Source organism: Rana temporaria, chromosome 10 (genome assembly GCF_905171775.1).
Source record: "Rana temporaria chromosome 10, aRanTem1.1, whole genome shotgun sequence".
NCBI lineage: Eukaryota > Metazoa > Chordata > Amphibia > Anura > Ranidae > Rana > Rana temporaria.
In genome coordinates this window covers 58,950,946-58,965,483 of record NC_053498.1, presented here as the reverse complement: position 1 = coordinate 58,965,483, position 14,538 = coordinate 58,950,946, and the positions used below count along the sequence as shown (strand labels likewise).

Genomic DNA, 14,538 nt, shown 5'->3' with positions numbered 1-14,538 from the left:
AACCCCAACTTCTGAGAGTGAAAGCAATTCACAGGTAGCTATAGAGATTGGGCGCCTGCTAAAAGTTCACGTTAGTTGATTGTGCTTGATTATACCCTTTTTATGCCTGGTGTACACGAACCTAAAAAAGGGGCGAAAATGGTTGCTTCGGCAAAAACCGGCCAACTTTTAGCCCATGTGTACAGCTTCCTGTCCAACATACAGGCATGCTGGGAAACCAGCATCCTATCGGCATCTGATTAGCTGCAAGCGCTGACAGGGGCGGTCCCCCTGTCAGAACAGAATAGCACAGCAGGGGGGAGATTTCTGTACTAACTTTGTTAGTGTTAGTACAGCGATCTGTAAGTTTTTTCTTTTTTCGTTCAACCCAAAAACGTATAGTGTGTACCAGGCTTTAGACATGCTTGAAACCAAATCTCAGACAAAGAGTGATAGGCTGTCAAAAAATATAATTTTACTAATCAGTTATTTCCCAATCTGTTATTAGTCAACAATTGCTTTAAGTCTATAGATACCTTTAAAAAAAAAAACACAAAATATAGGTTTAAGGTGGTTATATAAATGTCCACAGCTGAGTAAGCAGATGTAGGGTTCTGAGCAGTATAACCTGCTAGTAATCAAACAAAAGATAACTGCTGGGCTTATCAGACATGGAAGTTTGGAGATGGATAACCATGGGGCAGCAGAGGTGAGGATGAGGAACCATTGTGCGTGTGATGTATAAAATATACACGGTGGCAGGTTAGAGTGCAGGGCAAAGTCTTGTTTGCGCTCAGTGATACTTGAATTGCTTTTATGGCTTAAAAGCAGGAGTCACAAACATGAAACCCTACCAGCAAAATATACAATGCAGTCTGAACTCTTCTCCCTGTGTGAGCTGGCAACAGATCAGCTGGGTATAAAGTCCCTTACTGAACTGATTAATTAGGCGGTGATGGAGATAAATGAAAGCATAACCAAACTGGCATTATATAAGAGGTTTTAAAAAAAACTGCTCACCAGTAACAAATTTTCATTCTCTAGGAGCAAATGTCTTTATACAGACCGACTCATGCTCAATATATATACATCCATACAAAGACATATTTACACATACATACAAATGTACACAGTCCCTACACACACTCCACGTGGAACACTAAGATCTCGCTTTAACCCACTCGCTGCCAGATGGAGAGGGCGTTCTCCTGGCATACTGTAGGTTAATTCTGACCATGATGTATGACAGACAAAACACAAAAAAAAATAATAAAAATAATCATATGTAAAATAAGTAGCATATTGCACCAGGCCTAATCTCCCAAGGGCCTCACAGGCACTGTGTGGGATCTGTGTCTCTCAGGGTGGATAGGCAGGAGGAGTTGGACACCTTGGGCGTTTGATTATGCTAAATGTCAGCACAGCCATAATTACAGCAACAGATACAATACTCAAAAAACTATGCAAAAATGATAAAAACTACAAAGAAGAGCTGACAGTTGGGCACGGCACATCTCATCATTGTCACTACAACATACATCTTTCAAAGACAGCAGCTTTATCGTGTGCAAAACGGTGCCAAGATATAGTACTTAAAAGTATGGAGTAAAATCACTAACTGCTACTAGATCAAACTAGTAAGGACCTCACTCTGACTTCAAGCACTGATATAGTGTTTTTGAGATAATATCTTCATTAGCTTGTCAGAGACTTTTTGTATTTAATCCTTCCTATACACATACACAATGCATGTGTGCCAGTGCTTTTTGTATTGGCAGATAGATTACTATCCCAATCGGAAGCTGCTTCCAGTATCAGATATTAAAGCAGAACTTCAACCAAACTGTGAAATGTACAAGCTGAATTAGATAAGTGAGCTGTACATGTCAAACGCTGTAATTCAGCTATCCTTGCCCAATTCCCAATCAAAAGTCAGCATTATTAAAAATACGCAGTTTTATAGTCTTAGGAAAATTTTTATGAAAATTCTCACAACATTCGAATGTCGTTCAAAACATTTTGTTTGCTTTAAACATATGATTTTGAAATGAATGGACTTTACCAAACGAAAACCACATACACTGTTAGAAATTTGTTTGTTCGAGAATAATTTTCCATCCTGCTCCCTCAAATTTTCTTGTCACTGTGGTCGAAAACGAACATTGATTTGACTATAGATTAAAATTAACAAAGGCCTTAGAACTTTATTTTTTCAAGAATTTTCGTTTAAAGATCCACCCATCTATGGCCAGCTTAAGTATCTAAAACATGCTCTCAGTCTCTTCACCAGAGTGATCAGGTGAATTCAATAGAAACATATTTTGTATTGTTATAGCAGCTTGCATTTCATGTTTTTGAATACATAACTGGGCTAAAATGAGCTTTCCTATTTCTTTGAAGTTCTGCTTTAATTTCTTTAAATCATATAATCTTCTCTTTATACACATATGCTTTGACATTAAAGATACAATCCTCTGGAAATTGGCCATGAACGGAAGAATACAGGCTATAAGGAATGAAATCTTACATTGCTGGAAAGGAATCTGCTTTCTACACAATAAAGCTATAAAAATAGTACATTGCAAAATAAAATGGCACATACATCCTACCCACAGTGAAGGGATAGGCCTTTTTTCTTTTCTTTGGCTTTTTTTTCACCTTAGGAAGGATACAGAAAACTAAATGCTCTTAGCTATACTGGTTAAAATAAAATAGTGCAATTTCTGATATACTGAGCTTGATAAGATTCCAGACCCAGTAGATATTTGTCAACCTAAAAACATGGACAGAGAACATATAAAAAAAAAAAAAAAAAGCTAGTGTAGATTGTGGAATACCTACCTTTATATTCTAAAAAGAACTCCACCCTAGGCACTAGTCACTCCTGCCATACCACCCTTGGACACCAGTCTCTTATACTGGTTACCCACAGGCTACAGTGTGTCGCATGTCCCTGCTTGGGAACCAGCTGCTTCCATAGTGAGGCTGCAGTCTCTCTTGCCACAATAGGTGCCAGACATTTATATAGAATTCTGTGCTGGTGTTTATGTTTCAGCAACCAAATTTTTCCCACCCCAACAAATCTTCCTTTCCCCAAAGCGCCTTTTGAATAAAACACCTCCTCCTTTTCTGCCAATGCCTGCAAGGGTGGCAAGTTCACAGATTAATCTCCAATAAACAAGTGGGTGTCCCCCCCCCCCCACCCCACAACTAATCCCTGCTTTTTATTTTTGAAGCCCCAATCCTCTTGAATGGAGGAAGGGTTAAACAAGTACATAACATAAAACAAATTAAATGATGGGGGGGCTATCCCAGAATCCGTCTGTGATGGGGTGGGGTACGGCGAGTCAGTTCAGGGAAAGAATACAAATGAAATTTGGCGCTAAAGCTGCAGATACTGTTGCTGTTCAGAAAGATGGGAACCTCCATTTTTCGACAGAAAACCTGTAAGATAAAATGTAACTTTTTTTAGCATGTTAAAGTACCATTAAATCCACATCATTAAAAAATATCACTATATGCTGTATAACATGCTGTTTACACTCACTCAGTCACTATGGGATTTGTTTTCTGTATTCTGCAAAAAACCTGATGGATCCTGCTGTTCTCTTCCCCCTCCCTCCTCTCCATGTCCCCACTGCAGTTGGGGATTCTGCGGAGCAGCCATTACCAGTTAGTGCATATTCTCAGTTTTCAGTGCATTTCTATGCAGAGCATTATTTCTATGATCACATCTGTGCAGCCCATATGACTATAGAGTTACACATGTGGGTGTATACACAGTGGTAAATGACAGACCACTCCCCTCCTCTATGCCCACTAAACAACTAAAAACTATTTGGGTGGGGGGGGGTGTTACATTTTGATTGATGGAGGATTCACCTCCCTGTTAGTCTAAGCCAGGAGTCAGCAACCAGTAGATCACGGTCTGGGCTTGCTGGCCCATCATTCCAGAGTATCAGAGTGCAATGCAGAGGGACCACTTGCAAAGTTGGTGGAGCTGGAGACGCATAAGATGATGCCTCCTCTGTAGTGCTGGCTACTGTGATGTGCAGAGTGATACCAACGGCAGTCCACCTCTTATCCCAGCTAGTGGACTCCAGAGTGGTGCAGGAATGAAGAGATCTTCAGGTCAGTGTGAATTAATACACTGGGCATAGTTGTATAGGGCTACTTTCACACTGATGTGCTGCAGCTTGCCCACACTGTGGGTGCAGTGTACCTGCAGCTTTCCTGCGGGTTTGCTGCACTTAGTCATAGACCTTTATTACACCATGTGGGTTTGGTGCACTTTCAGAAAGTGCACCACACCTGCAGGACATACTAGAAGTCTTTGGCAAACCCAAGGACAGTTGCAAACTCCAAAAAAACAGTGTGAAAGCAGCCATCAGGGGACTCAGAACAGTAAGGATTTACATTTTCAGTTTGGTGGAAGGTAAAACCCCATAGTTCAGACATGTTTTCATTATCCCCCCCTCCTCAACCGCACCCACTTTAGCTGCAGTGGACAGAGGTGTACACATGTCGCAGCGGGAGTTATACACCCTGTCATGGTTGGTGGGTGTAGCATCTGCCAAGTATGACCCCATTCAAGTAAAAAATGGCTGGTCTGCAAGTGCTCTGCAATCTTGTGCAGTACAGCAAACAAGGGGTTAAAGCAGGCATTGTTGTGTTGCTTTCTCACCAACTGCTTTAACCCCTTGGACCCGAAGAAGCCTGTAGTTGTGGGGCACTTGCAGAGTGTCCCCATTTACTTGAATGGGTTGTGATTGGCAGGCAGTAGCTCACACCAAAAGAAACAGGGGGCTTTATTGCTGCTGTGGCATGTGTATAGCAGTCAAAGGTATACACCTTTGACTGCTGCCTCAGCAGGTGATAAAAACAGATCAACTAAGGAAACTAATGGAAGAAGAGACCAGGAAAGTATTTAGTAATGTGGCAAAAGAAAGATATAGATGGGGCAATAAGCCAGGAAGATACAAAAATGTCAAGGAAGAAAAAAAACTCTAAATTATATTGAATAGATAAAAATTGAAAGGATAAAAAATTAAAAAAGAGAAATGAAGTATAAAACAATGGATATTGCAAATATTTTTAAGAAATATTATAGCTCTTTATACGCAATTAGAAATAAGGAAACACCACAGGAGATTTATAGGAAACTTAAAATACAACACTATTTAATAGAGGTAAATATACCAAAGATAAAAGCAGAAAACACAGAAATTTTAGAAGCCCCAATAACACAAGAAGAAATTAATGAGGCGCTTAATACCAAGAGGGAAAAGTCCAGGACCGGACGGTTTCACGATAAAATATTATAAAAAATTTAAAGAACAATTAATACCAGTATTATGTAGTTATTTTAATAACATAGGAGACAATGAGGAAATCAGAAAAAAAATCTCTCCTAGCAGATATTAAATCAATACCCAAAATAGGTAAAGACAAATCTATCTGTTCCAGCTACCGGCCCCATCACGTTACTAAATGCAGATGTAAAACTATACGCTAAGGTGTTGGCAGCAAGGTTAAAAAACCTGATGCCGGCCCTAATGAGCGAATATCAAGTAGGTTTTTTTCCCGGTAGGGAGGGAAGAGATAATAGTATTAGAACTATGCTATGAATGCGCAGAGGTTAAAAGAAGAAACCCCCCAGTCTTGCCCATGTCAATCGATGCTGAAAAAGCATTTGACAGAGTAGACTGGGGGTTTTTGATGGATACATTACGAAGCATGGGGTTGGGTGTAAGATTTATGAGATGGATTGAAAATCTCTATAAGTATCCCACGGCTAGGGTTAAGGTGAATGGAAGCATGTTGTCCGCGTTTGAGATGTTTAACGGCACACGATAGGGCTGCCCGCTCTCGCCCCTCCTGTAAGTAATCGCACTGGAGCCGTTGTTGGAAAAAATAAGGAAGAATGTGCGATATAGGAGGGGTCAGAGTGGGAGACAAGGTGCACAAGGTGGCCGCGTACGAGGACAACATACTTCTATATATAACCAAGCCCAGGTTGTCACTACCAAATATAATAAAATAAATTAAAGATTACTACTAAAACGGTAATACTAAACTTAGGAATAGAGAAGAAAGAGGCAACAGCATTACAACCGGAATTCCCGTTCTCCTGGGAGATGGAGGCATTACCCTACTTGGGAATAAAACTGACCCCCACACTGGAAAAAATATATTGCGCTAACTTTATCTCACTACTGAACGAAGTGAAAGAAGATGTAAAAAATTTATCGAGGAGGCAGATTTCCTGGATAGGAAGGATAAACCTGTTAAACATGGTGATTCTACCAAAAATCTTATACAAGTTTCATATGCTTCCAATGCCCCCCTGAAGACGTTAACCAACGAAACGTACGTCGGCGGCGGTACCTGGTCACGTGACAGCCTGAAGTCCTCTCCGAAGCTGAGGAGCGAGCAGCACCCGGCGACCTGTACTTATACCACGGAGGTGGGAGCAGACACAGCCACACAAAGTGAAACCACTACGAGCAGTGACATACCTGCAGCCCCAGTGCCGGGAGGCACTTTTTATAGTAAAAGGCCACTTGGCTCCCTTGTTTTTTTACAATTTAAAAATAAACAGTATTACGCTATTGGCTTTTCTCCGGTCTTTTCATATATCCTGCTGAGACGCTAAGAATGAGGTTCACAAAAGCAATTTTCCTGTCAGCATGTGTGCAGGCACAATCCTGCTAAAGCCTTATCTGACTCTCTTTTTCACTAAAGAAGTCAGATACTTCTGGTAAGCGCATCCATATGTTTGAGCACGTTTTGGGTGAAAGAAGATTTTAATGTTTGGTGGCGGAAAGATATCACCTAAGCAAGAATGCAGTTGATAAGAAGATTTTAATTATCAGATCCACTTTAATGCAGGCTATTGGGACTATTTAATAAGAGACACTAATTAAGCACCATAATTGTGTTAAGGCAATATTGGCATATTTATTTGTCTATATATTATTTAATATTGTTGATGATTTCAATTATATATTAATTTGTTTAATTATAGGGTGTAGTTGTGAGTTACCATCCTATAGTTGAGCGCCCTCTACATTCACTTTCCAATAGCGATAGCCCAATCCTTTTTTAAAGTTATAAAAACGATTATTTTGAAATATATCTGGCAGAATAAAAAACCCAGAATAAGTAATGTGCTCCTATCTAGGAAAAAGAGGGCAGGCGGTTCCCAATATTAAAAGAGATCATACGGCGATAATAATGACAAGGTTATTAGAATGGGCTAATTTAAACACAAATAAGAGATGGTTAAAAATGGAAAATACACTTTACACGACACCACTAGGGATAAATTATTATGGAAGTTATGTAAGGTATTGTTTTGTATGCATAAGCATTTTGTGCAGTGGAAATAACTTTCTATAATTCAATAAAATAAACTTTAAATATAATTATTCTTTTTGAGGCAAATAGAGCTTTCTTTTGGTGGTATTTAATCACCTTTCGGTCTTTGGAATTTTTTGCTAAACAAATTTAAAAAAGGCAATCATTTTGGAAAAAAAAAAACATTCTTTTTAGTTTCTGTTATATAATTTTGCAAAAAAAGCAATTTTTCTTCTTCAATGAAGGGCGCTGGTGAGGCTGCACTGATGAACAGTGCTCTGCTTGAAGTAGCCTGACATTTGTCTGTATGGCCAGTACTACAGCAGTAGTTCAGTTATAACAAATGCATTGCCTGAAAATCATACCTCACACGCCGGCTTGCTCCATACTGAAGTTCATATCGGTGTGCTTGTACCCCAGCAGCATGGTTGTGGGGTAGCAAGAAGTGGAGAGATGTTGCCCATTGTCTCCAATAACGGATAAATCTGTATCCTCTGGAGTTCTCTCACAGTCTGTAAAGAGGCAACAAGATTATGAAAAAAATAAAAAAAAATAGATCATTGTAATTATTACATGTACACATCAGTATTTCATTGTGTGTACCTGTGTTCAGTCAATGGCAAGTTATTTTTCAATTGAAACTATACTCAAATGTGTTGCTAGTCTTCATAGGAATGATAAGTAAAGAACAGAAGGGCAGACGTGCTTACATTTTCAGTAGAATATGCTGCCCCTGTAGTACTGGCTACATTTTTGAAAGACTAGGCACAATCATTTAACCTACACTCAAGGTGAGGGAAAAAAAGGATAGGTTCACCTTTACCAACAGAGCAGCCACATCTTACGGGGCTTTAGTGGTATTACTGAAAAAACGCCCATAAAAACGTTCAAACACACATTGCTGGCATTTTTTAAACTTGGGTGCATGAGCCCTAATGACTCATTCTTGCTGGTAGTTAGAATCTTTAATATTTGCAAACAAAATTAAGGTTTCCCTATTTAGAATAATAAGGCCCCATCCACACGAGACGCTGGTAAACGCGTGTTCAGAGGCATTTGGACAGCTTTTTCAACTGCCCCTAAACACATTCAATGTTATCCTATGTGTCCATGCACAAAGTCAAGTTTTTCTGCGTTTTTTGGCAGTTGCATTTATGCTCGTTTTTTCAGAAGCAAAAAAATTGGTTCAGACGCAAAAGTTTTCGCGTTTCAGACGCAAAACGCAGCAAAACGTGGTACCGCCGTTTTGCCGCGATTTTGTTTATAGGCGTTTTTTAAGGTGACTTTTTTTTACATTAAAAATCTCAAAAATGATGGCAAATGATGAAAAACCATTAAAAAACATAAAGGAACTAATTGCTTGCATTGCATTGTGGACAATCCACAACTTGTGACAGGTGACGTGGCCAGGTGATGTGGCAGGTGACATGGCCAGGTCACGTGGCCAATCCACAACTTATGGCCAGGTGACGTGGCCAGGTCATGTGGCAAGTGGACAATCCACAACTTGTGGCAGGTGACGTGGCCAGATGACATTGCCAGGTGATGTGGCCAGTGGACAATCCACAACTTGTGGCAGGTGACGTGGCCAGATGACATTGCCAGGTGATGTGGCCAGTGGACAATCCACAACTTGTGGCCAGGTGACGTGGCCAGGTGACATGGCCAGTGGACAATCCACAACTTGTGGCAGGTGACATGGCCAGGTGATTTGGCAAGTGGATAATCCACAACTTGTGGCAGGTGACGTGGCCAGGTGATTTGGCAAGTGGATAATCCACAACTTGTGGCAGGTGACGTGGCCAGGTGACAATACACAACTTGTGGCAGGTGACGTGGCCAGGTGATTTGGCAAGTGGATAATCCACTTGTGGCAGGTGACGTGGCAAGTGGACAATCCACAACTTGTGGCAGGTGACGTGGCAAGTGGACAATCCACAACTTGTGGTAGGTGACGTGGCCAGGTGATGTGGCAGGTGACATGGCCAGGTCACGTGGCCAGTGGACAATCCACAACTTGTGGCAGGTGACATGGCAAGTAACGTGGCCAGGTGATGTGGCAAGTGAACAATCCATAACTTGTGGCAGGTGATGTGGCCAGGTGACGTGGCCAGTGGACAATCCACAACTTGTGGCCAGGTGATGTGAACAGGTGATGTGAACAGGTGACATGGCCAGGTAACATGGCAAGTGGACAATCTGCAACTTGTGGCAGGTTACGTGGCAAGTGGACAAATCACAACTTGTGGCCAGATGACATTGCCAGGTGATGTGGCCAGTGAACAATCCACAACTTGTGGCAGGTGATGTGGCCAGGTGACATAGCAGGTGACATGGCCAGGTGATGTGGCAAGTGGACAATCCACAACTTGTGGCAGGTGACATGGCCAGGTGACATAGCAGGTGTCGTGGTCAGGTGATGTGGCAAGTGGACAATCCACAACTTGTGGCAGGTGACGTGGCCAGGTGATTTGGCAAGTGGATAATCCACAACTTGTGGCAGGTGACGTGGCCAGGTGACAATCCACAACTTGTGGCTGGTGACGTGGCCAGGTGATTTGGCAAGTGGATAATCCACTTGTGGCAGGTGACGTGGCATATGGACAATCCACAACGTGTGGCAGGTGACGTGGACAATGGACAATCCACAACTTGTGGCAGGTGACGTGGCCAGGTGATGTGGCAGGTGACATGGCCAGGTCATGTGGCCAATCCACAACTTATGGCCAGGTGACGTGGCCAGGTCATGTGGCAAGTGGACAATCCACAACTTGTGGCAGGTGACGTGGCCAGATGACATTGCCAGGTGATGTGGCCAGTGGACAATCCACAACTTGTGGCAGGTGACGTGGCCAGATGACATTGCCAGGTGATGTGGCCAGTGGACAATCCACAACTTGTGGCCAGGTGACGTGGCCAGGTGACATGGCCAGTGGACAATCCACAACTTGTGGCAGGTGACATGGCCAGGTGATTTGGCAAGTGGATAATCCACAACTTGTGGCAGGTGACGTGGCCAGGTGATTTGGCAAGTGGATAATCCACAACTTGTGGCAGGTGACGTGGCCAGGTGACAATACACAACTTGTGGCAGGTGACGTGGCCAGGTCATGTGGCAAGTGGACAATCCACCACTTGTGGCAGGTGATGTGGCCAGGTGACGTGGCCAGGTGACATGGCCTGGTGACGTGGCAAGTGGACAATCCACAACTTGTGGCAGGTGACGTGGCAAGTAACGTGGCCAGGTGATGTGGCAAGTGAACAATCCACAACTTGTGGCAGGTGATGTGGCCAGGTGACGTGGCCAGTGGACAATCCACAACTTGTGGCCAGGTGACATGAACAGGTGATGTGAACAGGTGACATGGCCAGGTAACATGGCAAGTGGACAATCTGCAACTTGATGCAGGTTACGTGGCAAGTGGACAATCCACAACTTGTGGCAGGTGACATGGCCAGATGACATTGCCAGGTGATGTGGCCAGTGAACAATCCACAACTTGTGGCCAGTGGACAATCCACAACTTGTGGCAGGTGACATGGCCAGGTGACATAGCAGGTGATGTGGCCAGGTGATGTGGCAAGTGGACAATCCACAACTTGTGGTAGGTGATGTGGCAAGTGAACAATCCACAACTTGTGGCAGGTGACGTGGCCGGGTGACATGGCCAGATGACGTGGCAAGTGGACAATCCGCAACTTGTGGCAGGTGACATGGCCAGGTGATTTGGCAAGTGGATAATCCACAAATTGTGGCAGGTGTCGTGGTCAGGTGATGTGGCAAGTGGACAATCCACAACTTGTGGCAGGTGACGTGGCCAGGTGACATGGCAGGTCACGTGGTAAGTGGACAATCCACAACTTGTGGCAGTTGATGTGGCAGGTGACGTGGCCAGTGGACAATCCACAACTTGTGGCAGGTGACATGGCAGGTGACGTGGCCAATCCACAACTTGTGGCAGGTGAAGTGGCCAGGTGATTTGGCAAGTGGATAATCCACAACTTGTGGCAGGTGACGTGACCAGGTGACATGGCAGGTGACGTGGCCAGTGGACAATCCACAACTTGTGGCAGGTGGCGTGGCCAGGTGACGTGGCAGATGGCGTGGCAAGTGGACAATTCACAACTTGTGGCAGCTGACATGGCAAGTGGACAATCCGCAGCTTGTGGCAGGTGACATGGCCAGGTGACATAGCAGGTGATGTGGCCAGTGGACAATCCACAACTTGTGGCAGGTGATGTGGCAAGTGAACAATCCACAACTTGTGGCAGGTGACGTGGCCGGGTGACATGGCCAGGTGACGTGGCAAGTGGACAATCCGCAACTTGTGGCAGGTGACGTGGCCAGGTGATTTGGCAAGTGGATAATCCACAACTTGTGGCAGGTGACTTGGCCAGGTGACATGGCCAGGTGACGTGGTCAGTGGACAATCCACAACTTGTGGCAGGTGTCGTGGTCAGGTGACGTGGCAAGTGGACAATCCACAACTTGTGGCAGGTGACGTGGCCAGGTGATTTGGCAAGTGGATAATCCACAACTTGTGGAAGGTGACGTGGCCAGGTGACATGGCAGGTGACGTGGTCAGTGGACAATCCACAACTTGTGGCAGGTGGCGTGGCCAGGTGACGTGGCAGATGGAGTAGCAAGTGGACAATCCGCAGCTTGTGGCAGGTGATGTGGCAAGTGACACGCTAAATACAAGTACACTGCTGCTCTCTCAGCTGCTACTCACTCTGGTCTCACAAAATGGCTAAAATGGTTAAATAATACTGTTTTTTGAGCTTAGGGGGGGGTCTTATGATGTTTCTTAACTAAACACTTATAAACGCGAACGCGGTAAAACGCAGCGAAATTCGCTGCAAAACGGGCGTTTTAAACGCCGGTTTTTGCGTTTGAAAACATGTTAGATGAGTTTGCGTCTGCGTCTCGTGTGCATGGGGCCTAAGTTGTCAGGTTAGTAAAACAGCGATATCAGAATCGATTCAATCAGTTTGTAGTGTACATAGATTTGCAAAACAATGGGATTAAGGAATATTTCTGAACTTTTTTTTATCTCATGGTTGCTGTGAAATTATGTGAATGCATCAATGCAGTGCATGTTATCTCAACTTACAGAGCTTGGATTCATTGAATGAGTTTACCAAAACACTTAAATATTGCAGAATATACAGCCTCACGCTACATGACTAAGCTCCATTTTATGCTGAATAAACTCAATTATTAATGTATCTTAAATAGAAAACTATCTTTAGAATTATCTTTTAATCTAAAAGCATTTTATTAAAATAAATTTCATAAAAATAAAATCAGATTTTAAATTTTTTTTTTTTTTTAAATCATTCATTTTTAAACCCTTAAAAGTTTAGGAAGCAGGATGAATCAGTGATCAAGTGTCCACAGTGATTGTTTGTTACAGTGTTTACATAATTGGAAGCCCGTCCCGCCGGCTACCGAACGCTAGTTGGGAGTGAGCCGTCTTGAAACATCGGCTGCTCAGTGACATACATGTGGTAGCCATAAGTCTGCACAGCTTATTGCATTAGGGTGTGCCCCCCCCCCCCCCCCCAAAGCTCAAACATATACAGTACAGACCAAAAGTTTGGACACACCTTCTCATTCAAAGAGTTTTCTTTATTTTCAAACTTTTGGTCTGTACTGTATACATAAACACACAGAGACACATACACTCAAATACATTTTAAAATGTAATAAAACATGGACGGTGTCAGTAGGGCAGTGGACAGTGTCAGTAGTTAAGAGGTTGGTGTCAGTCAGTAGGGCAGAGGATGGTGTCAGTAGTTTTTATTTTATTACATTTTTAGATTATATTTTCCAAACAAATTTTAATAATTTTTTTATAATTTTTATTTTACAATTTTTTTTAGAAGTACCATTGGGGAGCTTTGGTGAAATAACAATGGTCTAAACTTTTCAAACAGGGTAAGGGTCTGAGAGCAATACCCAGTCCCTTTCTCTGCACTGGACAGTGAATGAAGTTGCTTTGTGTTGAGCAACTTCCTGTTCATGAACAAACAAGCATAATATGAAATATATCTATATATAAATTTATTTCACTGTGCTTCAGTTATGAATGAACACAGTGGGTGATCGATACCGATCAGAAAAGAAAGGGGCCTATAAATGACAATTACCAGCCTTTTTCCCCCGCTCTCCATTCTGAAATATGCCCTGCAGTAGCCATAAAAAGAGGAGCGAAGGGAGGCCGACAGCACTGCGGGGTAAGATGGGGGGGGGGGGGGGGTGATACGGGGGCCCTAGCAGAAGCAGGAATCTGCAAGGCATGGGGTCATTAGGGTGTGCCCGCCTATGGCAGTAGCAAAAGGGTGGACTTTTTTCCTCCACACGCTGCATACGTGTGTTACAAAGGTGGCAACAAGTAAATACGACTGATGAAGAAGCTTAGAATTCAAAAAGAATAAAGTAACACAATGGTGTAGGTGAATGCAAGAAGCAACACATACAGTGGAGAATTCCGGGAAACAGGGACTATAAAACAAAAAACAATAAATAAGAGGCACCTATTGTCTGCTCACCTTCACTCTCCTCGCCATCCTGGAGCTGCTGACTTCCCATAAGTGAAGATTGGCTCAAAACTGCATCTGCCATGCGTGCAGAGCTTAGAGCCTTGCCCGCCATTAAACTCATACCAGCCAAATTGTCCAGCTGCACCTGGAAGAACAGATGGTGAAGAAAGTAAAACGACAATGCATCTAAAAGATGGCGGCTTCACAATAGACAAGCCATTCCTTAACCACATGTCTAACTCAAACACCCCACACAATAGCAAGGGAAAGGTAGCACAAAAGACCACTAAATAATGATACAAAAACATTAATATTCACGAATTGCCTCACACTAGAAAATCCCTTTTGTTTCCAAACTGTTCCTTCAGGAAAATATATGTATAGAGCCCCCCATGTAATACTAGTGAAATACATACATAGGCATCATCACTAGTTTGGATGGTGTGGTGTCGCTGCAACATCCTGGAACGGGCATGCTCACTAACTGATGACCTGGGAGAGTAAGGGACACCATTATGGTCTGGAACGTCCATGGCATTAGGAGTAGAAACTTTTTCCATGCAGTTCACCACAGCTCCTGGTTCTTAAATAAAAAACAAAAAGAAGTTGATTAGTACATATACTTGCTGGATTGTAGCCATGAAACCTTAAATA

General features: G+C 43.0%; 1 protein-coding gene across 4 annotated transcripts in view; it reads right to left on the bottom strand.

Moving 5' to 3' along the window:
• Window positions 1–353: 353 nt before the first annotated feature.
• The window catches only part of SIK3 (SIK family kinase 3), a 281,667-nt gene continuing 267,482 nt past the window's right edge, over window positions 354–14,538 (bottom strand). For 3 of the 4 annotated variants that reach the window (XM_040327664.1, XM_040327665.1, XM_040327668.1), the window contains exons 22-25: window positions 14,301–14,467; window positions 13,894–14,029; window positions 7,704–7,850; window positions 354–3,423 (exon numbers count right to left, since the gene is read on the bottom strand). In XM_040327664.1, the coding sequence (XP_040183598.1) occupies window positions 7,705–7,850; window positions 13,894–14,029; window positions 14,301–14,467 (449 nt within the window). In that variant the 3' untranslated portion in view covers window positions 354–3,423; window position 7,704. The remainder of the gene's footprint in view (window positions 3,424–7,703; window positions 7,851–13,893; window positions 14,030–14,300; window positions 14,468–14,538) is intronic. The other variant, XM_040327667.1, reaches the window with a different exon arrangement.